This window comes from Diaporthe citri (assembly GCF_014595645.1).
Source record: "Diaporthe citri strain NFHF-8-4 chromosome Unknown scaffold_16, whole genome shotgun sequence".
NCBI lineage: Eukaryota > Fungi > Ascomycota > Sordariomycetes > Diaporthales > Diaporthaceae > Diaporthe > Diaporthe citri.
In genome coordinates this window covers 99,974-127,860 of record NW_025064861.1, presented here as the reverse complement: position 1 = coordinate 127,860, position 27,887 = coordinate 99,974, and the positions used below count along the sequence as shown (strand labels likewise).

Below are 27,887 nucleotides of genomic sequence, written 5' to 3'. Positions count from 1 at the left end.
TGGTCTCCTCCGGTCTGCTTCGCTTGCCAACGTGCTCTTGAGACGGTGCCCCAAGCATCACGCCGCATCTCACCATGCTCGACGTCACGGCACTCGTGCAGCAAATGCGCGACACCCTGTCGGAAATACACGACACGATAACATCGCTCGACACCAAGGGGCATGATGAGAAGCTAGACGCTCTCGAATCACAGCGGGACGAGGTATTTCGTCAACTGCAATCTGCATTCGAAAAGGAGTCTGCCGAGTTGAGCCAGCGTCGCCAGGCTGAGCGCGACGAGATTGCCGAGAAGCGCCGGAAGGAAGACGAGGAAATAGCAGCTCGTCGCAGGAGAGAAGATGAAGACAAGGCCACAAGAGACCATGACCAGGATGCCGAGAGGGAGCAGAAGCTAGAGGGCGAGAAGGAGGGCGTGGAGCAGGAAACCGATGAAAAGATGGACCGCATTGAGGAAGAGGCGAAACGAATGCTAGACGAGGGTCACAACAAGCTGAAGGACCTGGAAGACAGACGAAGAGTGAGTCCCGTACCTGACTCTTTGAGGCGGAAGAGGTTGTGGCTAACGGGTTCGGCTCTAGGAAATCAACCGCATGATTGATGAACAAATGAAGGCACCCCTACCGCCTCCACCGGCACGGAGAGCTAGACGCGGCACTAGAGCCTCGCAAGGCGGAGTCTCTGGTCAGACGGAATCAAGTCGGCCACAAGAAAGCGGAGCAACCCTTGAGGCTCAATCGCAGGACCAAACCCGGGAGGTCGAGGCGTCTACTTCCCGGAGCATCGAGCCGGAAGAAAGCAGAGAGCAAGGGCTCTCACAGGCAGAGCCAAAGTCAAATGAACCCCCACAAGAGTCAAGTAGTCCAGAGCAGGCATCGGCCGAAGAGAAATCGCCCCCTCAAGATCAGCCGCAAGGGCAGGTTGCAGAATCTGTGGCTGAACACGAGAGCCCCAGCGACAAGCCATCCAGCCAAGAAGACCCAGGTCAAGTTCAAGAACAAGAAACCGCGTCAGAAAGCCACGCTATGAGCGGCGATAACAGAGAAATCCCTGAAGCCATGGTGGAAAATCATGATCCCGTCCCGGGACAGGCGACTGGCGAGGATCAAGATAGCTCAAATCGAGCCGCAGAACAGGCAGCACCACCTAGTGTGAAGAGTGAGCGGCCAGAAGAAGCAACCACAGACACCGCTCAAGGTGACGTGGGAGACTCTGATCAGAAGGACCTCGCCCAGGACGAATCGGCGACTGAAACTTCTGATTCCAAACCACGAGAGCTCGACAGTGTTGATGCACAGGAGCACTCTCAGAGTGGCAACGGGGACGCCTCCATAGCCACGCCATCTCACACCCAAGATCAAGCTCTGGGAGTAGAGAGCGAGGGCACAGTCAGCAGTTCCGACAACGCTGGACAAAGCACGGATCTACCAGCGGCGAACAATCACCAGGAAGCTCTTGCAGCAAGAGAAGATCCTGGTTCGCCCGATCAATTGACCGCAAGCGAACACAAGACCACCGACGATCCAGCACGTGAAGAAGAGCCAGACCATAGCCGCTCACAGCCCACAACTGACGGCCCAACTACCTCGGACAGCCCATCGGAGCATGGAGCACCAAAAGGCTCCGATAACGACGACTTGTTCCATGGGGTCGCCAAAGGCGGCGCTGCTGAGGAGTATGTCAAGATGGCGGAGGCTGAGTCCGGCCAAGAATCACAGCCCGGAGGGAAGACATCTTCTGTTCCAGAGCAGAACTCATTGAGTGGCAGCGGACAGTCCCGCGAACAGCAAGATGAAGATCCCAGCCGCGGCATCGAGGAGCCTGAAACAGCCCAATTGGGTTCCTCCACAACCGACCGAGAAAGCCCAGAGCACACCAGCCACGCCCAGGCTGATGAGCCATTATCTACGTCCGGAGAAGCTGATTCCGTCGAAGATAAGGGACGGTCGCCAGTCGAAAGCGAAGGCGGAAGCGGCCAGTTGCAAAGCAGGGACATTGGCAGTCTTGACCACGGCAGATCTCACGACGAGCCTACAGTGAACCCAGACCAGCAGTTGCCAAGCAGCTCTGGGCAGCCAGAATTAGGCCAGTCTCAAGATCTGGGCAGTTCTCTCACTGGAGATAGTAAACACGAGGAACTGTCTTCGTCCTCCCAAGACAGTCCAGACGTGGACTCATCAAAAGGGGAACGGCTGCAAGAGCCAGGACTGGTAGACCACTCGCAGAACGAGACTGCTTCAACGGAACCAGGTTTTCAGTCAAGGAACCTCGACTTGGCTCAAAACCCAGAATCTGGGGACAACACGGTCAGCAAGCATGGTGCATCAGGGTCAGAAAAAGACGCTGCTGATGGCCGGCCAGCCGAAGATCAACAAGAGCTCCATGGGAACGAACAACGCAACCTTTCTTTGGAACACGAGCATGGACAACAAGAACAACCAGGGCATGACGCGGTAACAGGGGTTGAGTCGGAATCCGCCGGTCAACAAGGCCCAAGTAGCTCCGACCCAAGTGCTCCAGCGACATCTAGCCATGACTCTCAGCTCGAAAAGGATTTAGGCAACAACCAAGACACTGGGAGCATTAGCGGCCATGAGGAGGCCGTAGAGAGTCATGATGCGCCTCAGACCTCCGTCGAGGAGAGTGTGAGCGGGGACACGGAAACACCACGGCAAAGTTCGCATGTTACTTCAAATATCGTGGAGCCAAGCAAAACCGACGCCTTGCACCACGAATCAGCCGGCGAGCAAGAACCCGGCGATAAACGAAGCGATTCCGGCTACGAGACCGGTATGGCTAGCAGTCGAAATCTCGAGGACTCAACCACGACGTTGCACGAAGACCAGCATGAACATCAACATGTGCAAGAGGCCGAACAATCACTGGCCAGTGCGCCTTCTGAAAGCGAGCAGGAGAAGCCAAGGCAACCGCGGCCCGAGCAAATACTCGAGGGCTCGGGAAAAGGCGCGTCTCCTCCCAGACTGGGAGGAGAACATCAAGGCTCAGACGACCATCCAGTAGAAGAGACTTTCGATCTCTCCGGGAGTGAGCCCATACCTGGCACTATGACGCACGGGAAAGATGAGACTGAGGGCCAGGCAAAGGAACTCGCGGGCGGAGATGTCAGCTCGCAAGACGTCAGCCACCAACGGCCAGATGACGATCTCGCGGTCGGAGCCCCTGCGGATGAAAACCAACGGGGTGAAGCTGTCGATGAGACTCATGAGAAGCAAGATGTGAGAGGACCCCTTCCACACGAGTCGTCACAGGAGGCCGATCACGACCACACGCAGCCCGACTCTCAATCTGTGGCTCATGACGCGGACAATACCATACCAGCCGATTCACGCAATCAGGTAGCGGAAGCCCAGCTCCAACAGGGAGACTCTCAGAGCGTGGCCGAACCCCTCGGTCAGGGTCCGTCGGATGAAATGGAAAGCAGCTCGAAACTTCCTACCGAAGTTGGCCCCCAAGATCAGGCATCCATGTCCAACGATGGCCAAGCTGAGCAGTCGCACCCTGAGGACGACGTCAAGAACACGACTAGTCGTGACACGGATGAGCCACAACCAAATACGTTAGTGGAAGATGACGGTGCAGTTGTTTCTGCTTCCCGAGAGCAGGTTTCTGGAGCGAGCCATGTTTCTCAATCTCCAACAAGTGCTCATGACATAGGCTCAGATCGATTCGGATCCTGGAGTAATCAAGCCTTTAGTGGGCCAGCGGATAATAACGAGTTCAGCTTCAAAAAGAGAGCTGATTCTGTCCAAGCCGGCAGGTCGCATGGGCCAACAGACCGAGGCGCTGACCTGCCTTCTATCAGCACAGACGGGCCAAACGAGGACGCTGACGAAGGCCTGTTCGCTGTACCTCCTACGCCGCGCCATGAAGTGGACCATGACAAGCCTTCGCAACTCCAAAGTGACGGCGATTCGAAGCCGTCCAGTCGGGCTAGCAGCCGAAATGGCTCCACGGGAGCGGACACGTTGTCCCCCAAAGCGGCGGAGGGACTACAAGGCTCGTACCGTGAGGAGAGTGACCGAGAACTTCCGCAGGAGGCTTCAGCAACCAAGGAAGACGTACACAATGAGGTGTCTCACAGCCCCGATGGCGCGCAACAACCTCGTCCGGATGTATTCGAAACATCCGACAGTCCCGAGGAGAAGACAGCCGGGTCTCGGGTTGATTCAGAGGAGTCGTCAAACCGCGGGACGCCGGACCGAGGGCAGCCGGAAGAGTCGTCAGTTACAGGAAATGAAAGTTTGCCTCACGAAACATCAGCTGGCGACGATCACGAACAAAAGGGCCAGAAACACAGTGCAAATTCGCCTTCGAGTCCCGCAGAACAATCAATCGCGGATGAGAGGCAGTTAGACAAGCCTTTGCAACCTGGAACATTCTCTGTGGAGCAGCATACCGGTGATGCACCGAGCAAGCCAGAAGTCAAGGAAGAACACAGTGAAGAGACGCAGGCTGGGTCAGACAATCTGTCCCGTGGCACCAGTCTCGAACACGACTCAGAGCCGTATGGGTTGACAAAGGAACATGGTCTCAGCCAGGAAGGCTCGAGCTCGAGCCATACTGGAGGCCAGACTCTGGAGTCTGCGGGCAATGTTAATCAACAAGAAGGGCCGCAGGAGGACTTCAGCCCTCGGGAAATGAGCACTCAGCCGAAGTCAGAGCGAAGCGAAAGAGACAGTGGAGAGAGTGGCAACAGGAGTCTAGGTGAAAGTGGTCAAGTTCAGCACGGCGAAATTTCTGAGCCCCGGCCTCTCGAAGAGAGGCCTTCCCAAAGCGTTTCACCTGAGGACAAAGAGATATCCAGTGGCCAAGACAGCAACAGACAGATTGCCGATCCGCCACAAATTGGCCAAGGCGAGACGCAGCACCCCGAGTCTGGCCCCGGATCAGACGGAGAACAACTTGAACAAGGTCACGCGGATACTGACCGCATAGCCCACCAGCCACCACCTGATCACTCGAACCAACATTTCGGCGCTCAGCGGGTGAACTACGATGGCGAAGGCTATGGCGTCACGCCCTCCAGCGAGTACAGCAATGATACTCTCGCAGATTCAGCGCCTCGGGAGACGAAGGAGACGCACCCTGCCGACGACTCCATCGACACGCGCCAACCCGAGCCACACACTTACGACATGGACAGCGGCTCGGAGACATTCGAGACGCCACTCGAGTCCGCCGACTTTCGAAGGTCCCACCAAGACGGTCGATCTGTGACACCGGGTCATTTTTCACAGGCACTCGAGCACCTTCCGGGTGAAAGTGCGCACACCGTCCAAGGCACTGATGACCTCTTTGACGACACTGACGATGCCGAGGATCAGGATGACTACGGTGAAGCTGTCGTCTATCAACACTCGAACGAGGCCGCTGAAAGCTCTCCCGGTGAGGAAAAGACTGTTTACTCGACACGGGGCGACGAGAACAACACCGCCCTAGGTGGCCATCGCTCCTCGCTTAGCCTGGGCAGCGTCGGTCACCGCTCGCAGGGCAGCATCAGCAGTATGCGCGACACAACCCCCGTGCGTCCCACGTTCGGGTCTTATATCGGAGGGCCGAGCATTGTTCGTGCGGATTGGGCAGCGGAGCACGAGGAGGAGTTGCGTCCGTCTTCTCGAAACCCCACGCCACAGCTGGGTCCATCCACGACGCACGACACACCTGAGATCAGTCCATTCGCGCTGCGCAACACACCGGTGCCCAGTCATGGGAGCGACCAGAGGGGCTTGAGTTCGAGCATGTGGAACCCGGAAAGGCCGCAGACGCCGACTTCTGCAACATCACACAGCAACAACCCTTTTGCAACGCCTCAGCGGCAGGCTGAGTCTGACATGGATCCCTCCCTGTTCGTGCCCCGCGACGTCACACACGGTCGGCAGGACTCTGTTCCAGCGTCGCTGCACAGCCAGACCACACTTGACTCATCATGGTCGTCACCGGTGCACTCGTCTCTCCCCGTTGACAGGCACGAGCCTGTGATCCGCGACAGCTGGCCAGCTCCGGCTCCTGGCTACCAGCAGTACCTGTCGAGCTGGGGTTCCCGTCCACGTGGTGATACCACGAGCACCGCTCCCGAGTATGACCCCTTCAGACCCGACAACGGCGGCGCTCCCGGCGGCCACCTCGCTGCCAAATCTTCCTCAAGCTACAATCCGTTCCTTCAACGCGGACGTGCCGAGTCTTCAGTCAGCACTGCTCCCAGCAACCCGAGTGTGAGCAACAGCCCGAGCCGCGGGAGTGCGTTATTCGCAAAGATGCGGAATATCTTCGAGAACCAGAGCTCGAACGGGGCCAGTGACGCCCCTGCAAGCCCAGGCAGGACGCGACCTGTCTCTGGAGTCTTTCATCCCGCCGTCTCTGCGCCGAGAAAGTCTCAGGACAGTTTCACAGGACCGCGCGATGACGAGCGCGGTGGGTTCCTGAACGAGGCGGATCATGAGATTGACGAGCGCAGTGCATTTCTGAGAAGTGACGGGCAGCCCTCGGGTCACATGGGTTACAATGACGAACATTGAACACGCTCGGACCGAGGTGAAGATACCAAGCAAAAGCAACGGCCAGGGCCCGTGGCGAGACCCAGGTTGAGAAAGGTTGTGCAGACGATCGACTTGCGCGCAGAAACCGCAGACGACGTGCACTCTGACAGGATGGTAAGCGTGGCCGAGGGCAGGGTGAGCTCTGCGTATACGATCAACCCGGAAGTAGAATCAGACTCCGAGTTTCGTCTTGCATGGCTCTGGGTGGAAGGGTGGAGAGCTCAGCTGCGGAAAGGGGGCGACACGGTGGAGAGGGCCAGGTGGGAATGGAGAGTAGACGATCTGCTGAGGAAGAGCCGGGAAAACAAGGCGAGAAATAATATCCCTGATATCGTGGCAAGACTGCCAGGGGCTCTGAGAAAGAGTAGTAATCACAATAAAAGGAGGCGCCACGGCGCAAGGAAGAGTGTGCACTGGCCGGATGAGGACCGCGATTTGTTTGGCATAGACGAGCGTGCATCTTGATTTCTCCTCTGCATGATCTTGCTTCCACGATTATCATCAACAGTTAAGAATGGAATCACCAATTGACCATCATCCTCTTCACGAAATGTATCAATTGCCACCTGGAAGCGATGCCCGGCCAGTCCACCGGCGCCGACAACCCGAAGTGTGCTCGGGCCGCGGCAGATGACGAGCCACGTCAGGGGGTGCCAGGCCTGCGGTAGGCCGGCTCCGAGCCACGGCGGCGATTGGAGCAATATTCAGGGGTAAAGTCTGGTGGCAGCACCCCTCTGCCCTAATTACGACCTCCCGGATAAATGCCCGCTGGATGTCGACCATCAGGTGCCGGCATATTGTTGAGGAGTAATCTAGATTGACTCTCAAATCCCAGGGGTCATCACTGCTTCGTGCGTGACAGCCAGCGGGCGCTCAATGTTGTCTTCGGACTATGAAGCGCCGACGGGGAAGCGGAAGCAGCTTTGGGAGTCGCAAGCATTGGTCACGGGGAAAGACGGAGCTATTGTAGCAGATGAAGAAGTAGGTATATAATGACAAGAGTCGCAAGACAATTGCAATTCTGAGAGCTGAATCCCTACACCCGTGGTCGCCTCTGAATTGCTGCACAAACTCCTGTCACCGCCTCGAGCTCTACCCGCCCGGACAGCCATCACCCACCATGAAGCTCTTCTCAACTCTGTTTGGGGCCAGCGTGCTGGCCGCCGCCGCCAGCGGTTCGCCTACGAGCTTTGGCGAGTTGATGACGCCCACGGCGCCCCTCAAGCGCGCCGCCCAGGCCATCACGCAAGTCACCAACTTTGGCGCCAACACCTCGGGGACGAAAATGTACATTTATGTGCCATCCAAAGCTTGCAGCGAGCCCACCTATCATCGTCGCGATCCACTACTGTACCGGGACAGCGCAGGGGTACTATAACGGCTCGCCATACGCGCAACTCGCGGACCAGAAGGGCTTCATCGTCATCTATCCCGAAAGCCCATACAGCGGGACGTGCTGGGACGTGAGCAGCCGGGCGGCATTGACGCACAACGGTGGTGGCGATAGCAACAGCATAGCGAACATGGTCACGTACGCGCTGAAGCAGTACAATGGGGATGCGAGCAAGGTGTTCGTCACCGGCAGCTCGTCGGGCGCGATGATGACGGTATGTCTCCTCGCAAAGCGGGACTTTGGGGTCGACCGTGATGACAAAAGGGTGACATTATGGTGCTGCGCTCATGCTGACCTGCTTGATTTAAGAACGTAATGGCGGCAACATACCCAGAATTGTTCGCCGCGGGCATTCCTTATTCTGGGACCCCAGCTGGATGCTTCTACAGCCAGTCTGGCGGTGTCGACGCCTGGAACAGCTCTTGTGCAAGTGGTCAGATCCATAGCACTCCACAGGTCTGGGCAGGGGTAAGGATTGTGTTGCTAATGTTTGAGGTTTCCTTGTCGCTGCAAACGCTGACACCTGGCAGATGGTCAAAGACATGTACCCGGGCTACACCGGCAGCTATCCAAAGATGCAGGTCTATCATGGCAGTGCCGATACTACTCTTTACCCATCCAACTATAACGAGACAATCAAGCAGTGGGCTGGAGTCTTTGGCTTCGACTATACCAAGCCAGACACAACTGCTGCAAATACGCCGCAGAGCGGCTACACCACCTATGGTTGGGGCAGCCCGGTCAAGCTGCAGGGCATCTACGCCAATGGAGTTGGTCACACTGTCCCAATTCGAGGCAGTGATGACATGAAATTCTTCGGGCTGTAAGGAACACCCTGAAAGACAAGAAAGCTTTGTATATGGAAACAAGTAGCAATTAGTGCTAGAGGAAGTCAACAAATATTTGCCAGCTAACTACAGAGTAAGTCCTGGACTAAGCTTGCAGGATATTCTGTTGAGGACTTCAACATGACTTCAAATATTCAAGTACTCTTTCGCCTCAGTTGCCTCATTCGGCCTCGTTCTTCATGTATGAGTTCATACTCGGCACAGGAAATTTCAAAGATAGCTGTCCTGCGTCGCTTGATTTGCTGATCAAAACTGTTGCTTCGAAACAGGCCAGTCTTTGCACTCATACAAAGACGTGTGTCTCATCCGAGTCTTCGATGAACACAGAATAGGAGAGATCAAGGCCTGGCGGAACAGGCTGGCGTCTCAGGGACGCCTTGAGCGAACGCCACTGAGCAAGCCCTTTCGGCTTGCAGCTGGCAAAGATTTGTGAAGCTTGGGAATTACAAACCCCAGATAGCCCAATGGTTAGACAGGTGTACGTACGCTCATCATACTACTTGGCGCGTGTGGGCCCAGCAACGACACGGTCCCCGACAGTAATAATTGTCCATGGCATCTATTTCGTGCCCCTCCTTCGTCATAAACTCCCATCAACATACACACGCGTCTCGCAAAAAAAAAAAAAAAAAAAAAAAAAAAAAAAAAAAAAAAAAAAAAAAAAAAAAAGGGGCCCATTTCACTGCATGAACTGGAACCTAAACCAGAGAGTGAGAAAGTAAACATGGCGCCGTGCAAGAGAAACAATCCGGTCGGCTCAGCCATCTCTAGATCGCCGAAGAGCAAGCGACAGAGACAACACCGGGTGCCGCCGGCTGAGACTTACCCCATACCTGATCGCTTACAGGACGTCGTTGAGAGAGTGGAAAGAAAAAGGAGCCTCTTTGAGCTCAAGCTCCCCATCAACGATCTGAACGGAGTGCAGCGCCTTGCCTGGGGTCTCGATTGTCGTGCCGACTTGGTGATTGTGAACCTCGAGTTCCTCCAGGGCGAAGACAGATCATCGGGACACGCCCGTTTTTGCGTCCACTCCTCAACTGATCGAGAGAAAAGAACACACTTGTACAGCTCAACCAAGAACGAAGCCAGCAGGTGCATTGAGAACCCTTGCTCGCCTCGTTCGACGATACTTACGTGCGTGCTGTCTCGCGAGCTCTTCGGCCTCCTGGGACTGAGAGGCTGCCGGGACCTGGAAATCGTTTACGATCGAGCCTTCGAACTCATAAAATCGGACCCCACAAAGCGATGCCTGATCTGCGGGAAGCGATATGAGGTGAAGGTATACACACCGACCGCGTGCTTGGGCGAATGCATGGACACACTCGAACAATGGCCACTGAGAGCTCGGCTCTCCCACCTGCTTTCCGATACCAAGGTCTTCGACCTTATGCTTTGTTGCATCTACACCGCTGTCAAAGGCCAGGAAGTGTGCCCCGATCAGTACGAAACCAAATCGTCCCTGTTGGTCGACTGCCCGCTTGAACTAGCCGCGATCCAGCCCGTCATCGACTCTTTCACAGAAATCTCTGACGAGCTTGGACTGCACCGATTGGTGAATTCTGGGGATACCCGCGTTGCATCTTCTCAGAAGAGACGACTTCTCTCCTGGCTTGCTCTACGGCTCAGGGGTTGCATCGTGTCTTTGCCGCACAATGTCGACTTCTTCATGCAGGGTAAGGGTCTTGAGGGCAGCCATCAATTCATGCTCTTGAATTCGAGACTGGAGCGGCAGCAAGCTTTCATGGAGCAAGCCATCAAGGTCGATGGGGGATCCGTTGCCTTCCGCGGCGCTAGGGCCCCCAGAGCCTTCAACATCATCACCGACGCATTGCGCGTAAGCACCATTCTTGTTCTTTCACGATTCCCGATCCGTCATGTTTGAGAATGTTCCATTGACACTTACTAGAACATGATCTCAGAGCCCTATGCCGTAGACGCGGCGGGCGTTTTCTACTCTGACAGCCCTGGATACAGCTACTGTGTACACACACCAAGGGACATCTCACTAAAAGCTTGGAAGCGGAGCCAGTTCTTCGGCCAGGCCGGCCAAGGCTGGGCTGTCTTGTTCGGGCTCGAGGTCGCCCTATCCGAGATTCGATTCGAAGACAATGAGCACTCGACTCACAGAGTCGACTCTGATGATTCGTCATATATTTCTGTTACCATCATATGACCCTTCGAAATCTCTCTGCTTCGACGACTGCATGGACCTTCTCCAGATTGACCAGGACGCGATGAAGAAGGCATATGACGTCCTAGGCCGGAATGCACTGTCGCCACGGCACATAGGGCTCGGCGTGAGGCAGGAGACCGGAGGCAAGCCGGCCCTACCGGAGAGACAGAAAGACACCTGAACTTGACGTCTCGACTCGGACGTCGCTGTCGGATGTGTAACGGAAGGGAACATTCTTATTTCGGGCCCACGCTTTTGTTCTGGAAGGAAGGCGGGGGCGGGTTGCTTTGTCATGGCGACGCACTGGCAGATGACTGAGAGGCGGCAGGTGTTGAGGATCCATCTGTCGATGATTGTACTTTCATGGCCACTCTGTCATGGAGCAGAGCCCGTTATGTGTATGGAGAAAGAAGGCCATTTCTGGTGAGCAACATACACTGAGGCCTACTCGAGCTGAGTGCCTCGAAGCGGCTCTTGAGAAGAATAGGCGCGTGGGAGGGTCACTTGCGTACACACATGCGGTGTCGCGCTGTAGTTTCTGAGGCTCACACGATTGACTAACTTCGTTTGGACTACGAGGCACGAGGGGCTTGGGTGAGCCGTAGTTAACAAGCTTCCACAAGCTTGCACAAGCTTTTGGCCAAGACGCGGTCAGGGCAAAGCAATGTACGGGCCACCTTGACCATCCCGGCAGTAAAGATCCCATGGCGCGTAATCTCCTGGCTGTGTAATTAGGAGAATTTTAGACATGTCAACTGACGACAAGCTGTCGTCCGCCTGTACCAAGTATGATAAAACAGCCCTTGTTGATTGGCTCTTATGCGCGGGATCGATGGGTCCGGCAGATTCCCTCAACCGGATCGGGAAGCTTGATAATGACCCTGTGCCGGACGGCCGGGATATGGCCATATGCTTGTACAGCGTACGCTCGAGCAGCCCAGTCCCCGATAAGACATCTGGAACATCGGAGATGGCTTGGAGTGAGATCCTCCCTTGGTACCAATAAATATTGCAAGACAGGGTGTGATTCCCCTCCTCTTCCCACCCGTCCTACCATTTCCCCACGCCAAGCTGCGCCATCGCCGACTGACAACTTGGCGCTCGCGGGCCCGAGAAAAGCTTCAATGGATCCTGAGAAGACCGGTAGCGAGGGCGACGAGCCGCTTCCACAGGCTGTCAAAGACCTATCAGGGAAGGAATCTCACAATACCCACGATGGTGCAGGGTCAGACATTCTCAACGGCCATCTCATCGAGCTCGAGGTCGATTTGTCTCGGGTCATCGGCGAGGATGATGTCGAAGGAGACTGGGACGCCGATACGAGCCCCTTCCCAGCCGTCCGCGCTGTCGTCCCCGAGACGGATGACCCCGAAATGCCTGTCAACACCTTTAGGGCTTGGTTCCTCGGCATCGTGAGTAAACCTGGACTCGCTGGCCTCGGGTCGCCGTGCCGTCGAAGCTGAGAACGGAACTGTACCGTTCACCTCCGCCAACAGATGTGAGGCTGATGCAACACTAGGTCTTTGTTTTCCTCGGTGCCGGTGTGAATCAATTCTTTGGTCTACGATATCCGGGTGTTCATATAGTCTCACTTGTTGCGGAGCTTATCGCCTACCCCATCGGTGTCTTCCTTGCGCATCTGCTGCCTATCAGCCGCCTGAACCCCGACAGGCATTTTAACATCAAGGAGCATGCCCTTGTTACCATTATGTCCAATGTGTCTTTTGGATTTGGATCCGCCGACGCGACCAACATCATCCAGGCAGCCAAGCTGTACGGCTTTGCCTTGCAGACTGGCTTCAGTGTCATGGTCGTTCTGTGCTGCCAGCTCCTAGGTTATGGCGTCGCGGGATTGAGTGCCAGGTGGCTTGTTGAACCGGTAAGACAACACACAATCCTGACGTCGGACAAGCGATAGACCCCAAAAGATTTCTGCGGTCATCTTCTAAGCCGTCGTTCCATGTCTGCAGAAGTGGGGCTTAGCAACTGACAGAGTCTAGGCGAGCATGATCTGGCCGGGTGTGTTGAGCAATGTGGCCCTGCTGACCTCGTTGCACTCGAGAGCTAATGCAGTAGCCGACGGCTGGAAGATGTCACGCATCAGGTTCTTCATGGTTGTGGGGGGCTGCGCATTCATCTGGTACTGGCTCCCAGGCTTGATGTGGACTGGCTTGTCTTATTTCACTTGGATCTGCTGGATCGTGCCCGACAACATTGTGGTTAATCAAGTGTTCGGTATGGTGACTGGGATGGGGCTTTTCCCTCTAACATTGGACTGGTCCATGGTCGCTTACAACACAAACCCCTTGCTGAGCCCTCACTGGGCTGCTGCAAACGTCTTCTTCGGCTTTGCCCTATTCTTTTGGGTCGTCACTCCAGCTCTTTACTACACAAACACTTGGTTCACCGCACACCTGCCCTTCTGTACAGCAGATGTATATGATCGATTCGGCCAGGTGTACGACTCTAGTGAGTGGCTTCCCCCCCCCCCCTCCCTTAAACACCCTCCTGTCTGTTACTCAAGGCGTCTTCGAAGCTTTGTCACGAGACATCTCACGGGAAAAGATTCATGTGCTTCATTTTGCGGGTCATGAGACACCTGTCAGAGAGACCTTCCCAAGTACCGCCTGAAACGGCCAAAAAAATGGAAATCTCGAACTGACAACTACGAACAGCCAAGGTGATCACTGGTCAACTTTTCGACAAGGCCAAATACCAGGATTATTCACCTCCGTATCTCCCGGCCACCTTCGCCTTTGTATACGGGTTGTCTTTTGCATCCATTACATCGGTACTATCACATGTTTACTTTTTCCACTGGGGTGAGCTTGTACATGCTCTACGGGGCTCAACAAAGCTTGATGTCCACTCAAGAATGATGAGAGCATACAAGAGAGTGCCGTTCTGGTGGTTCCTGTCCATCATCGTTATTGTCCTGTAAGCGACCTGTGCGGGTTTCAAGGCCACTTACTGATGACTTGCAGCGCCATGTCCATAGCGATGACTGAGGTCTACCATACCGGACTTCCAGTCTACGGCATCTTCCTCGCCTTCATCATCCCTGCGGTCTACATGATACCATGCGGAATGATTCAAGGCGTGACGAATGTGGATGCCAATCAGGTCAATGTTCTGTCAGAGTTCATTGGAGGCTACCTGTTCCAAGGAAAACCAATAGCCAACATATTGTTCAAGATACTTTCAACGGACGTTGTCGGTCAAGGCCTTTATTTCGCCTCAGATATGAAGCTCGCTCATTACCTCAAGATTCCCTTGAGGACCTTGTTCTTTGCACAGGGTATCGCTACTATCCTCGGTGCTTTAACCCAGGTCGGCGTGACCTTATGGATGCTAGGAAATGTCGAGGGCATCTGCACCTCGGATCAGCCAAACGGTTTTACCTGCCCTAACGGGCTTACAGTCTACTCATCCTCAATAATTTGGGGTCTCATTGGACCGGGCCGTCTCTATTCAGCCGGAAAGATCTATTCTGGGCTGTTACACTTCTTCTGGATAGGCCTCATCTTGCCCCCGATCACGTACTACATCTTCAAGAAGACGAAGTCTGACTTTGCCCGCAAGATCAACTGGCCGCTGATCTTTGTCGGCACCTACAACGTTCCACCGGCGACAGGGGTGAATTTCAGCTCCTGGTACCTGGTGAATCTCATATTCAACAAAATTATCTTTAGCCGCTTTAGGGCTTGGTGGACCAAAGTAAGTTGAATATGCCTGCTCTCGAAAGGTAAATTTTGGGGGTTTCATGATGGTTTTGTACTGACGGCCCCCTGTTTTTTGGTAGTATAATTATGTCCTTGCCGCCGCCCTGGACACGGGCCTCGCTATTGCGGGCATCGTCATATTCTTTGCCAGTAAGTCGCTGCTTTACGAGTCCCGCTTCCTCTTGACACCTTTAAAGCAGGCTTCCTGCTGTGATTGACATGAATGTCTTTTGGCACTGTTGGAGCTTTCCAGAGGCCCTCTACCCATTTCCTACGAGACGCAGTTCTTGTTCGTGTGAGAATGGGGAATAGGACCTAACAAAACTTCAGTTACCTATGGACCGAACCTCCAATTCCCTGACTGGTGGGGGAACACCGTCTGGCAGAACACAGCAGATGGTCTTGGCACGCCGTGGCTGCAGATGCCAACGGTTGGGTATTTTGGCGGCGCGAACGGAACGTGGGCATGATCACAGAATTATATATGTACCCAGGACGTATACCTAGACAGGCTTTGGCTAGCCGCCGAGGCATCATGGACCCATATAAGACTGTTGCATGGTGCAAGAGCCAGGCGGACTGGACGGCAATGACTTGTATCCAGAATCAGGGCATGTCTAGTCCCTCTGGATCGGTCAAGTCCGGTAATCCGCTACACTGAGTTTCGACCCAAAATCAGCTATAAAATTGCAGTGAGAGCTACAGACGTGAGTGCCCCTACGGACCATTTTCGTTCAACCACTCTGACCCCTCGTCTTTAACTCTTGAGTGTTGCACCGAGAAGAGCCAGGCAATGACACCAGGGCAAGTGGCAGCGTCGGAAATGTCTGCATCAGACACCGTCATTGTCAACTCGTCGTCACAGCGGCGAGGGTATTGAGTGGTGGAACTACTCGGCCAAATCGACGTGTCAAGGTGGGTCGTGCTCGAATAAAAAAGGAGAAGCTTTGATTAAGAAAAGCACACACCCTGTCAGTAGCCAGCCCGCTCCTTCGAACCCGGGATGACCAGTCTGTATTTCTACACAGGTCAGTGGTCTGAGACCTTTGCCTCCGACCTGTAGGTTATCTAGGCAGTGCATTGATTCAATTGTGCTTAATTACTGGGAAACCATGTATGCACGTGGCGTCACCCTTCAGCACGGGAGTGACGACGGCAAGTGTGACGGATTGAAATGCCATCTCACGTCTAGACCTGAACGGACCATGTTTACTGGGGCATCTTACGTAACTGTTCTTCGGCAGATTCATATGCTTGAAACGCGGGATCAATTCCCTGATTGTGTTTAACAAGCCCCAGAAGTTTCTGAAATACAGTTCGTCCGGTCTTTTAGAGTGTCCCGCAGTCCCCATAGGGCTGGGCATCCAGGGGCCAGAATTAAGGCGTGTAACTCAAACATGACCCACATGGGCTCGATGCTGCCCTACGACTCTACATGATATATATCTATGGCATTCACCTCACGATGACTGGTTGTCAATTAGATCTTCCCACTCATCCCCAAAGATTTCTCCGGACAGGATCCATCCACTCGTTTACCATCAGTCCAGGTGACCCAAAAACCTCAAAGCCACAATGCAGATCTCCATCCAGACCGTCCTCGCAGCCGCGCTGCTCGCTCCCAGCGTTAGCTGTGCACCTTTCGACTGGAGCAACTGGGGCTCCTGGGGCCAGGACACAGGCGCTGCGGCCTCGACTCCGTCCGCCACGCCAACATCGTCCGCTTCCGGTGTCGCCTCGACCTCCTCCTCGTCCTCAAACTCATCCCTGTCCTCCGATGCGCAAAAGGCACTCGACGCCCACAACGCGGCACGCAGCGACGTTGGCACCGCAGCACTTGTCTGGGATGACACTTTGGCTTCCAACGCCCAGGAGTACGGCGAGACGCTGGTCTCTCAATACGGCAGCGCAGGCACGCTCGAGCACTCTCAGATCTCGGACCAGGGCGAGAACCTCTACTGGCAGGGCAGCAGTGGTGACGACATTCCGATGACCAACGCCGCAAACATGTGGATCGGCGAGAAGTCAGAGTACAACGGGGAGACAATCACCGAGAGCAACTACATGAACTTTGGTCACTACAGTAAGCATTCCTACAGTCACCTGGGCTCCACTCGACACAAATTCATCAGATCGCTAATCATTGCCGTCGTGAAATAGCTCAAGTCGTCTGGAAGGACACCTCCAAGGTGGGCATCGCGGCAGTTTCTGACGGAGCAGGTGGTTTCTACGTCGTTGCTAGGTATACTGAGCCAGGAAACATGATCGGCGAGGCGGCATACTAAGGCACATAAATATGTGGGCCAGTTAAAGACTGGTGGCGTCAGTTTCATTGGGATCCATGTCCTTGAGGATGTAGACGCGGTTCTTCACTTCTTGTTCACTATCATTTTCACGCAATGTAGATATCTGTCCTGCTCATGAGACAATGTTCAACTCTGGCCAGTCTCAATTGACTTGGAACCAGCAAATATTTTCACCCTGGTCAACTTCCAAATGCGTGAGCAAAAAGGAGTATAAGCACTGTAGCAATGGACCCCGAGCCATCCTGCAAGTGGAATTTGATTCGGTAAATCGGCAGGTCTGAGAACATCCCAGCAATCAGGTTATCATTTGAAAAGATCCAGAGAGCCAATTCACAAGACATATGCCTACAAGTATACCTAGGTAGACAATCAGCACCGTCAATCTGGCAGTAGCATTACAGACTGCAAATCTCAGATCGGCGCACACACTGCTTAGTATAAATAAAGCAGTCAACTGCCGATGTTGTTCGTCAAACAGATCAAATGCGGCGAGTAAAACTTGAATGGATGAGTCTGGAGAAATCGCTGCTCAAGCATGAGATAAGAATGTCTGACAAGCTGTGACGTTCTCTTGAGATGCAGGCCAGCCTAATAGTCCTCATGGATCAAACTCTAAGAGTGCTGGTTTCGATTTGCGGAAGCCCAAAACGGTCTTGACACGCCGAACTCGCAGGCGGGTAAGCACTTAGGCCAGTGGGAAAGCCGCAGATCTGCTGGCCGGGCTGGGCACGTGTGTGTCAGCGAAGTACCTCGATACTTTCCAAAGCCTGGATTCGGGATGAAATCGCGGGTGCTTATTTTTGGCTCGTTGACGCAAGGAAACGGCCCGCATCCGGCCAACCGCGACGCTATGCCGCTCCTTGGGGTCGGTCGGGACCCGTTTCAACCACGGCCAACATGATTTTCAATGGCAAGCCCGGCCAAACAAGGCCATCTTGGGCCGGGCATCGAAGAATAGAAACCAACGAGGGGCGTAGTTGATCGAAGGGAATTATAAAGCTTGAAAGAGTATATTCGTTTTCACTTCCACCTTCCAATGCGGGTGGATTTCTTTTGATGATTCCCAACACTGCGATTAGATCAACCCGCCCCGTCCCACACGCGCACACACACATATACTGCTGATTTGGCTACACTTGCACGCTGCAACAGTCAATTATGGGTTTCTTCCGCGACGACGGCAGCACTGCTAGCTTGATCCACAAACCCACAATGACGATCACCGAGGACGACGCCACAACTGTCCACGACGATGCGAGGCAAATAACAACTGGTGTGCAAACGGGTCGATGTGGTGTGCTTGAGCACTGCGAGTGCGCTAGCATAACTTGCCAGAACCGCGAACTGTAGGTTTTGACTCTGCATCCGTCTTTGTGGTGTTCCTTGGTCACTGACTCCACAAAATCAGACAACTGCCAGCTACCACGAAGACCATATACGAGTCCTGGACTCTGGCGTATCATCGGCCCACAGTGCACGTCAGTCCTCAGCTGAAGAGCTTCTGCATTTTTCAATATCTGCTCAAAAACACCACGACTGTACCAGGTCGAGTCATGTCCATCGAGCCAAAGACGCAATATGGCCAGAAGGAGCTTGCCGAGGTGGTGTATTGTGTGCGAGATCAGCACAAGCCAAAGCTCTTCAGGTCGGGGAATTACGACAAGGATGTCGAAACCCGTCTGAGGAGCCTCGACTGGACGGTCCAGGACGAGCTTTACAAGCTGATCAGGGATCGCACTGAGAACGCCAGCAACGCGTTCCGGCGCAGGGAGTACAAGCTTGTCGTGCTCCTGGAAGTTCCTGGAGGCGAGATGACTGATGCGGGAACTGGCAAGCAGTGCAGCAAGAGGTGGTGTAGGATGATGAGGAAGCTCAGGCGCACTAAAGCACCACACGTGGAGTACCGTGTCATCCTTCGAGGAAGCGAGGTGCTGAACAGTGATGCTGGCTGGGGCTCATACGACAGATATGCCCAGCCATGGAAGCTGGCTGATGAGGCCGAGTTGGCGAATGCCAGGGAGAAGAGCGGATACCAGGAGATCCTGAACTGAGCGGCACTGCCAGGTTTGTGGCAAACTGCAGCATCTTGTGCTGTCGTTTCCTTTTTGTTATCTCCTATGTCGACACATTAAGCACCGGCGTTTGTAACGGGGCGTTGAGGGGCGTTAAGATACGGAAGATGGCGTCCAGGCCATTAACTCGTTTTTGCCTTGCTCTTTCTCTTATGTTTCTCCCACGATGCATAGTGGTCATTTAGTGTCTCCTCTAGACTTCGATAGTTCAGCCCAAGCTCGCTGATGCTTCTGGTGTTATCGACGGCAAATTTGACCCCAAGATTGGAAGCCATCCACTTTTGTGACAAGCCGAACAATGGCCCGACAATCCTTACCAAAACGGTTGGAAGCTGAAAACTGGGCAGCCATGGTGTGCCTTTCCTGAGCCTTTTGAAGTGCTTCGATATCTCCAAGAATGTTGTTGTTTTGGGTGGACCAACGATGTAACGACCGTACGCCTCCTTGAGCTCGGCAGCCTTGATATGCGCAGCGGCGACGTCCCGCACGTCGACCGGGAGGAATGACAAGTCCGGCACACCGTAGAACATCAGACCGGAAAGAAGCTCGTCCATGAGGAAGAGGCTGCCTGATTCCGACGATGATGTGCGAGTTGGGCCGAGCACGAAAGCGGGGCAAATGACCACCAGGTCCCAGCGTCGCTGCACCGACTGCTGATGCTCCTCAAAGACCTTCCAGGCCTCCTTTTCCGCGAGAACCTTGGAGTAATGGTAGGGGTTATGCTTGACAGTGCTCGTCTCGTTGAAGTAATCATGGCTCATCACTCGCATCTTGTCGATGACATCCTTGTAGTCGCCTGCTATGGCGCCAGCTGTTGGGCATGTCAGTGACGCTGTCGGTCCGTGCCAGCGCAGTGGGACAAGGGCAGACTCACTCGTCGATGTAAACACAACCCGCTGCACGCTTGGTGTATCCTCGACAGCCTTGAGCACATTCCTCGTCCCTTGGAGTGCTGGCTGAACCATCTCTGAATTGCCATCCTTGATCTTTTCAGGCACTTTGAATGGCGAGGCAACGTGAAACACGACGTCGCAGCCCTGCATGGCCGCGTGGAAGGAGCCTGGCTGCAGGAGGTCAGCCTCAAAAAGAAGCAGTTTCCCCTCTGGATGTTGTGCCTTCAAATCCTGCAAGCACGAAACCTTGGTGGTGTTCTGTAGGCTTCGTACAGTTGTGTGGACGGCATACCCCTGGACGAGTAGCTGCGAGATTAGCTCCATGGCGACGAATCCACTGCCGCCGGTCACAAGGACCCGGGCTGTTTTTTGATGCCATTGTGGCTGATCGTATTGGATTGAGGAAGGTACAATGAAGGACAGCTGGGTGACCACGCTAATTTTTATCAACAAGTAGGGAAATTCAAGGCAGCGAAGGATTCCGGAAAGATCCACAAGATGGAGACAAGGGTAAGCGCTGAGGCGAGCCTATAGCACATACTTCTATAAGCAGCTAAAGCAGCAGGGTGGTATTCCGATCAAGCTCAAGGAGCATGAACAAATAGCTTGCCAAATCTCGGCAAACGCATCGCTCCCCCTGTTCGAAGCGGCTAGGATAGAAAACAAGCAAGTTTTCAGCCTTCGAACTAAGCTGACAGATGGACTGTGATCAAATTCGGCAAAAAGAGAACCAGTCGATCGACTTGGGACTCGAACCCAAAACCTCATCATCGCTTCTTTAATAGGAGTGATACACGCTACCATTGCGCCAGCCGACCGGTTTTACATGAAATGTAAGTACAGGGGCTGAGTGTTCTGCAATTATATTCTCTTGACAAGTATACCTCGGTTGTTGCTTTGGATCACAAAAACTCCAAACTCATTCATTCCTCTCCTCGATTAACTGAAGTACTCCCACAACCCAGCCTTGCTAGTAATGCTCCCCCATAATTGAAGACTCTTTTCAAATCTACAGCTAGCCATGAGCTCATGTCACATTAGTTTTCATTCCGGGTAATTAATTTGTAGAGTGATTTGAGTGTTATTGGCATTGCTCACTGCCTGTACAGTATAAAAGCATCTGTTCGCATACCCTTAGATAGCTCGAACATTCTGTTGATACTGTGGTAAGAAATGAACTATGAGGACGAAGAGCTAGGTCCACTCCATGCGCAATTATCACAACACTTGCTACATTCTACCTCACAGATTGGCCGCGCCCCCCCTCCCCCCTTGGTTGAAAACCCTACTTAATCATATACCCATTAGCAGCTCCCATCAAGCATGGTTCCCTGCGATCAGAGAACCTGCGAGTCCACCCTTAGCGCTGCATTGGCATCCGCAGAGTTACCTCCACGGTACTCGATCCCAACAGGTAGCCCCGTCGCGGAGGGCTTGCTCCACCACACGTAAATGTCATCTGCTGACGTTCCTTCCTTGACCAAGTAAGTCTCACCGTCGACCGTGACCTGCTCCATCGCGGACCCTTCAAGCGTGTTGTTTGTAGGGACTCAAAGACATCAGTCTCATCCTCTCACTTATGAGATGTGATCTTTGTTAGTGTATGATTACTTTAGAAACTGAGATCGCCTCTTATATCTTTCTGGAAAGCCTAGCCTATAAGCTAAATATATATATCTTTTAAAAAGCTTTAGGTTATAAGCTTCTTTTCCTTTAGGTTTTAAAGCTACTACCTATAGCTTAATCTTTATAATTTCTACTTATAATTAATTTCGCTTTATAACTCCTTCTTCTTTTTAAAAAGAGCATTCTTCTTTATATTTATACTTTATATTATTTATAATTTATCTTAGCTTATTAAGTTATTACTTTAATTATTCTTATCTTTAAACATTTAATATATCTTGCTAACTTATTTAAATTGCATTTACCTATTAACCTACTTAATATTTTAATATATTAAGCGTTTACTATTTAGCAACTCTCTTTATAACCTTTATTTTTAACTTTAAATTAAATTGCTTAATTTTCTTTTAAAATTATCTTATTTCTTTAAGCATTATTTTATCTTTAATAGATTTATTATTCCTTTTATTTACTATGGTAAAACGTTATTAAGTTTAATTGCTTTCTTAAAGTTATTTTTTTTTCTTTGCCTAAGTATTTCAAACCCTTAACTCCCTCTTAACAACTAGATTTTTTCTTATCTACTTTTACCAGCATTTCCAGTTCTCCAACTCTCCTTATCCTTATTAAATTTAACCCTATTTCTATAAATTATTATCTTAACCTTCTTTGCTTTACTAAGCTATTTAAAAGCATAGCGCCCCTTATTAATGTTAAAAAGGAGCTTTATGCTTATAAACTTATTAATAAGATCAACTACTTTAATTAATATTAATACTTTAATTAAGTTTATAAAATTAAGGGCATTTAAAACTTGCTTATTAATAAAGAGCCGGTTTGTTTTAAGCTGAAAATGCAGGATTATTTTATTTATATGCTAGCTACCCCTCCTTTTATACCAGCTAAGGGCGATACCGCTGAAATAATTATAAATAATAAAAAAGAAGCTTATGAACCCTTTGATTTTAATTTAATGCTTATAAGCTGGCAAATTAATATTAAAAAGTGGGAAGCATAGCAGGAAAAGGTTTAGCTTATGAAAGAAATCATCCTTAACTCCGTTTTATCCTTTATTATTACTAAAATATAAGATAAAAATATAAACACTTTAAACTTAATAATTTGTTATATTAAATAAATTTATGGCATTACTAATAAATTTGCTAAGCAGCAATTACTTAATAACATTTATAAACTTAAGCTTTTTAATTATAAGAATATAATTAATTACCTTAATTAGCATTATAAGCTTAAACTTAATCTTATTTATATTAAAATAACCATATATAATAACTTTATTCTTGCTTTAAACATTTTAAATAACCTATTTAAAACCTATGCCTCCTTTAGGAAGAAATGGGATTAGGACTACGCTAAAGAACCTAACGCGGCTTTAGATATGCATTTCCTCTCCTTTTATTTCCTCTTTATAAAAGAGGATATTTAACTCCAAGCCCCTAAGCCTAAGAAGATCTTAAATTAGGATAAGGATAAGGATTAAAATAAGGGTAATTAAAAAAACTTAAACCTTATCTATACTTATGCTAAGTATAAATAAAAGAGTTATGATAAGAATCATTACTTTATTAAATATTTTAATTAAAAGCTTAATTAATATAAGAAGAAAGAGGTAAAGTAGGCAGCTAAGTAAAAGGAAAAGGCTATTATTAATAAGGCTAGCTCCTTAAAGGATTTTATTGTTAATAATAAGAAGGATAGTAATAAAAAAGTTTTTATTACTACTGCTATTTTTAATTATAGTAACTTTGCTAAGGTTATTTATAATGCTTTTAATATTACGCACCTACCCTCTTTAGCTAGCTATACCCATTCTTTTTATTTAATAGCTTTTATATTTAATATTTATAATGCTTTTATCCTTGCAAAACTTCTTAATTTATTTAATAACCCTTTTATTTTTATTTAATAACTTTTTGCATCCCTACCCTACTCTATTAATATTAATCCTTTTCTACCTTTTATTTATTACCTCTTCTTTAAATAAATACTTTACTTTCTAAGCCTTAGCAACCCTTTGCTTTTAGCCTTTATGGCTATAAAGGGCGCTTAAGTTGGTTATTTAATTATTCTCTTAAATTTTAATGTAAATAAGCATATCTTTAATAATTATAAATTTTTTATTAAGTTTACTTTTCTCTTTTATAATATCTTTATAGTAAGGGAAGCTTTTAATCTTTATATTAAAAAAAGTAGCAATATTTCTTTTAATTTTAAAAATAATAATAATTACATCTTTATTTTTATTTTATTTAAAATTATATATTACCCTAATATATATTGTTGGCGGGTGCAGGGAATTACGTAAGAAATGGTATCGCGCTGAATTTTGGCTGGCTATAAAAAGCTAGCTTTTACGCTTATTTTAAATATTCTTTTAAGAAATTAACTCTTCTCTTTTCTTATATATTTAATGCTTTAATTAAGCTTTTCTTATTTTTTAAGAATTTTTAAAATATTTATCTTTTCTCTTTCTTTAATTCCCTTTTATTCTTATTTTCCTTCTTTATTGCGTTAAAGCTTTTCTTTAAATTATCCTTAAAAGGATTTAATAAAACCTATTTCTTATTATTTAAATAGTTTATTTTTATTAATAATTTAGCTTAAGTATAATTTTAATTTTATATATTTTTAATTAATAATAAAAAAAATAAAAAATTAGCTATAAGCTAATTATTTATTAATTTTATTTTTTTTATTTTTATATTAAATATTATTAAATTATTTTATATATTAGCTTAAAGCTTTAATTAAAGCTTATATTTATCTTTAATTTATTATAAAAAAAAATTAAATATAATTAAACTTATAATAATATTATAAATACTTTAAAATTATTTTCTAATCTTAAAATACCTTTTATACTTTTAATATTTAAATAAAATATTATCTTAGTTTTATATTAATATATTATTAAGCTTTAAACTTATTTTAAGTTTCTTATTAAAAATTATACTTAAAATATAATAATAATATAAACTTAAAATTAAAATAATAAATTTAAACTTTATAAATATTACTTAATATTAATTAATTAAAAATATTTTAAACTTTTAATTAATATTTATTATTATTATTATAACCTTAAGTTTAAAATAAAGAGGGCTATAATATAAAATTAAGGTACTTACTTTATTTATTTATAAGTTTAATAAATAGCATTATATTATATATTTTTATATTAATTAAATTATATAAAAGATTTAAACTTAAAGTATAACTTTATTTAAGCTTTAATTAAATTTAAGTTTAATTTATTAAGAATTTAATATAATATTAATAAGTAAGGCATTAAATATAAATTTAAGGGGCTTTTTTTATTATAATTTTATAATCTTTATTTCTTAATAAAATATTTTTTATTAAATTTATTTTATTTATTATATTTATTAATACTTTTATCTTTTAAACTTTAATTTAAGTATTTTATAATAATATTAAAAATAAATTCTTTAAAAATAATTACTTTAATTAAAAATATTATTACTTTTAAGTTTCTTTATCTTATTATTATTTTAATAAAAATTATTATAATATATATATTTATATTTTTAAGCTTAAAGCCCTTTTAAATTTACTTTTATTTTAAAAATATCTTTAAACTTTAAAAATTATTTATCCTTTTTTATTTAAAGTTAAGAAAGGAATTTTAAGAAACTTATTAAGAAAAAAGAAAGATTTAATTTTATTTATTATTAATTAAAGCATTAACCTTGCTTTAATTAAATTTTATAATTTATTATTAATAATAAGTTAGGAATTTAAATTAATATTTTAAAAGTTTTATTTTTTATTAATATAATAATTTTATTATAAGTAACTTTATTTATAATTTATAATTTAAATATCTTAAAGTTTAATAAAATTAATATTATTAAGATTTTAAATAATTTTAAGATTATTACTTATTAATATTTTTACTTAAATAATTAAATCTTAAAATTATTTAAATAATATTATATTACTTTAAACTTAATAAAAATAATTAAAAGTATTATTATTAAATAATTTATTTAAAAAAATTAAAAAAAAGGCTTTTTACTTTTTATAAGTTTAATAATTAAACTTATTATATAAACTTAATTATAATTATTAAAAATATTATTTATAATAATCTTTATAATAATTTAAAAATATAAAAAGGGAAAATTATAAAATATAATTAAGAATTTAATAATATAAATAATATTTCTTTTATTATAACTTAGCTTTTTTATAAAGTGCTTTTATTATATTTAAAAAAAATAATTAATAAGGAAAGAAATTATTTATAAGTTAATAAGAAATATTTTTTAACTAAACTTTAAATATACTTTATTAAAAGTTATTAATTAAAAACTTAAGTATTTTAAGTAAAATAAATATTTATTTATATAAAATAATTTTAATTAAAATTTACTTAATTTAAAAAGATTAAATTTTTTTTAAAAAAGTTAAAATAATTTTAATTTTTTAAATTATCTTTAAAATAAAAGTTTATAAACTTAATAATCTTTATTTAAATTTAATTATATTAATATTATTAAAAGATATAATTAAGATTTATAAAATATAAATAAACTTATTAAAAGGTTTATAAAGTTAAAATTTAATTTAATTAAGTTTAAAAATAAATTTAATTTATTTTAATAAAATATTAAAGCTTTTTTTTATAATAAATAATAAAGTAATTTTAAAATAATTAAGTTAAAGGTTATAAATTTTATTTAATAATCTTTAATAAAACTTAATTAAAGAGATTTTAATAATAATAAGGTATAAGCTATAGTTTTAATGCTTTTTTTTAAAAAAATAAATTATTTAAAGTTTATTATAATTATACTTTTTAAAATTATAATATATATTAATATAATAAGCTTAAGTAACTTTTTTTAAATAGCTTATTAATAGCTTTTAAGCTAAAGGAGTTATTAATATTTTTTAATTTATTTAAAAATACTTAAGCTAGCTTTTTAAAGTATTTAAATTTTATTTATATTTAATTATATTATAATTAAAATAATTATAATTTTAAAAAATATATTTATAATTAATTAAAGTTTTTATTTAAGAAAAAAAGATTTAATTTACCTTATATAATTAAATATTATAAGCTTATTAAGATAAATTCTTTATTTAAAGAAAAGGCTTTATTAAGAATTTTAAAAGTAATTTAAAAGCTTAATAATTAAAAGAAAGTTAGCTTAATCTTAATATTTATAAATTTTATAAATTATATAATTTATATTAAAAAAAAGCTTATAATTATAAATAATAATAAGCTTTTTTAAATAAATATTATTATAATTAAGAAAAAGTATATAGCTAAAAATATTAAAGATTAAAATAAAGTTATAAAAATTATAAAGATTAATTAAGTTTAATTTAAAATTTTTAAAAAAATAAAAGATAATTAATTTTAAATTATTAATAATAAGTTATAATTAAGAAATAAAAAAAAGATAAAGAAAAGAAAAAATTTATTTATTAATTAAAATTAAAATTAAAAATAAAATGCTAAGTTTTTTATAATAAAAGTAAGCTTAGTAAATATAATAAACTTAAAATTAAAAAAATATATTTAATAACTTTTATTATTTAAGAAAAAAATAATTTAAGTAATTTTAATTATAATTATTAAAATAAGTATTATAAATATTTTAATGCTTAATAATATTAATTTAATTTTAATTAAGCACTTATTAATAATATAATTTAAAATGCATACTTTATTAAAAATACTTTTTAAATTAATATATTTTAAGAATTATATTAAAAACTTATTTTTTAAAGTTAATATAATTATGCTTTTTAAAAATAATATTAAAGTTAATACTTTAATTAATTTATTATAAATTATTTAATATTAAGTTAATTTTATTATTATATTTATTATAAATATAGTTAATTAAGGATATTTTAATTTAACTTATTTAATAATTTATATAAGGGTAAATAATTACTTTTTATAGCTTATTCTTTTAAATATTAAAGCTAAGATAAATTTCTTACTTTTATTATATTATAAATATAATAAATTTTTATATACTTTACTTAATAATATAAACTTAATAATATATAATAAGGATTTCTTATTTTTAATTAAAATTATAAAAAAATAGGTTTATATTAATTTAAATAAAATTAAAGCTATATTTTTTATTATTAATAATAAGGCTTTTAATATTTTATATTATATTTTTTTAAAAATGCTCTTTTTCTTAAATATAAACTTAATATTTAAATAATTAAAGAAATATCTTTATATTTATTTTATTTTTAATAATATTAAGATAATATAT

General features: G+C 45.1%; 8 protein-coding genes and 1 non-coding gene across 9 annotated transcripts; 6 read left to right on the top strand and 3 right to left on the bottom strand.

The window, feature by feature from the left end:
- Window positions 1–74: 74 nt before the first annotated feature.
- INS49_005249 (uncharacterized protein) lies at window positions 75–6,534 on the top strand (the record flags this gene model as incomplete). Its single annotated transcript, XM_043166032.1, has 3 exons — window positions 75–518; window positions 580–3,575; window positions 3,822–6,534. 3 exons carry the CDS (start codon window positions 75–77, stop codon window positions 6,532–6,534), a joined length of 6,153 nt encoding a protein of 2,050 aa, XP_043017291.1.
- A 1,141-nt stretch (window positions 6,535–7,675) lies between these two features.
- INS49_005248 (uncharacterized protein) lies at window positions 7,676–8,775 on the top strand (the record flags this gene model as incomplete). Its single annotated transcript, XM_043166031.1, has 4 exons — window positions 7,676–7,852; window positions 7,923–8,162; window positions 8,258–8,416; window positions 8,479–8,775. 4 exons carry the CDS (start codon window positions 7,676–7,678, stop codon window positions 8,773–8,775), a joined length of 873 nt encoding a protein of 290 aa, XP_043017290.1.
- A 745-nt stretch (window positions 8,776–9,520) lies between these two features.
- On the top strand, window positions 9,521–10,969 carry INS49_005247 (uncharacterized protein; the record flags this gene model as incomplete). Its single annotated transcript, XM_043166030.1, has 2 exons — window positions 9,521–10,630; window positions 10,703–10,969. 2 exons carry the CDS (start codon window positions 9,521–9,523, stop codon window positions 10,967–10,969), a joined length of 1,377 nt encoding a protein of 458 aa, XP_043017289.1.
- Window positions 10,970–12,093: 1,124 nt separating this feature from the next.
- Window positions 12,094–15,161, top strand: INS49_005246 (uncharacterized protein; the record flags this gene model as incomplete). Its single annotated transcript, XM_043166029.1, has 7 exons — window positions 12,094–12,381; window positions 12,489–12,848; window positions 12,970–13,438; window positions 13,645–13,906; window positions 13,954–14,686; window positions 14,772–14,841; window positions 15,022–15,161. The coding sequence occupies 7 exons, from the start codon at window positions 12,094–12,096 to the stop codon at window positions 15,159–15,161; spliced, it is 2,322 nt and encodes a 773-aa protein (XP_043017288.1).
- Window positions 15,162–16,266: 1,105 nt separating this feature from the next.
- Window positions 16,267–16,976, top strand: INS49_005245 (uncharacterized protein; the record flags this gene model as incomplete). Its single annotated transcript, XM_043166028.1, has 2 exons — window positions 16,267–16,774; window positions 16,852–16,976. The coding sequence occupies 2 exons, from the start codon at window positions 16,267–16,269 to the stop codon at window positions 16,974–16,976; spliced, it is 633 nt and encodes a 210-aa protein (XP_043017287.1).
- Window positions 16,977–18,155: 1,179 nt separating this feature from the next.
- INS49_005244 (uncharacterized protein) lies at window positions 18,156–19,048 on the top strand (the record flags this gene model as incomplete). Its single annotated transcript, XM_043166027.1, has 2 exons — window positions 18,156–18,343; window positions 18,406–19,048. 2 exons carry the CDS (start codon window positions 18,156–18,158, stop codon window positions 19,046–19,048), a joined length of 831 nt encoding a protein of 276 aa, XP_043017286.1.
- Window positions 19,049–19,191: 143 nt separating this feature from the next.
- INS49_005243 (uncharacterized protein) lies at window positions 19,192–20,286 on the bottom strand (the record flags this gene model as incomplete). Its single annotated transcript, XM_043166026.1, has 3 exons — window positions 19,192–19,880; window positions 19,944–20,133; window positions 20,236–20,286. 3 exons carry the CDS (start codon window positions 20,284–20,286, stop codon window positions 19,192–19,194), a joined length of 930 nt encoding a protein of 309 aa, XP_043017285.1.
- Window positions 20,287–20,697: 411 nt separating this feature from the next.
- INS49_005242 lies at window positions 20,698–20,780 on the bottom strand. Its single transcript has one exon. It is a non-coding gene; the product is annotated as a tRNA-Arg (tRNA).
- A 519-nt stretch (window positions 20,781–21,299) lies between these two features.
- On the bottom strand, window positions 21,300–23,419 carry INS49_005241 (uncharacterized protein; the record flags this gene model as incomplete). The annotated part of the gene is made up of 2 exons (XM_043166025.1): window positions 21,300–21,511; window positions 23,416–23,419. 2 exons carry the CDS (start codon window positions 23,417–23,419, stop codon window positions 21,300–21,302), a joined length of 216 nt encoding a protein of 71 aa, XP_043017284.1.
- Window positions 23,420–27,887: the final 4,468 nt, after the last annotated feature.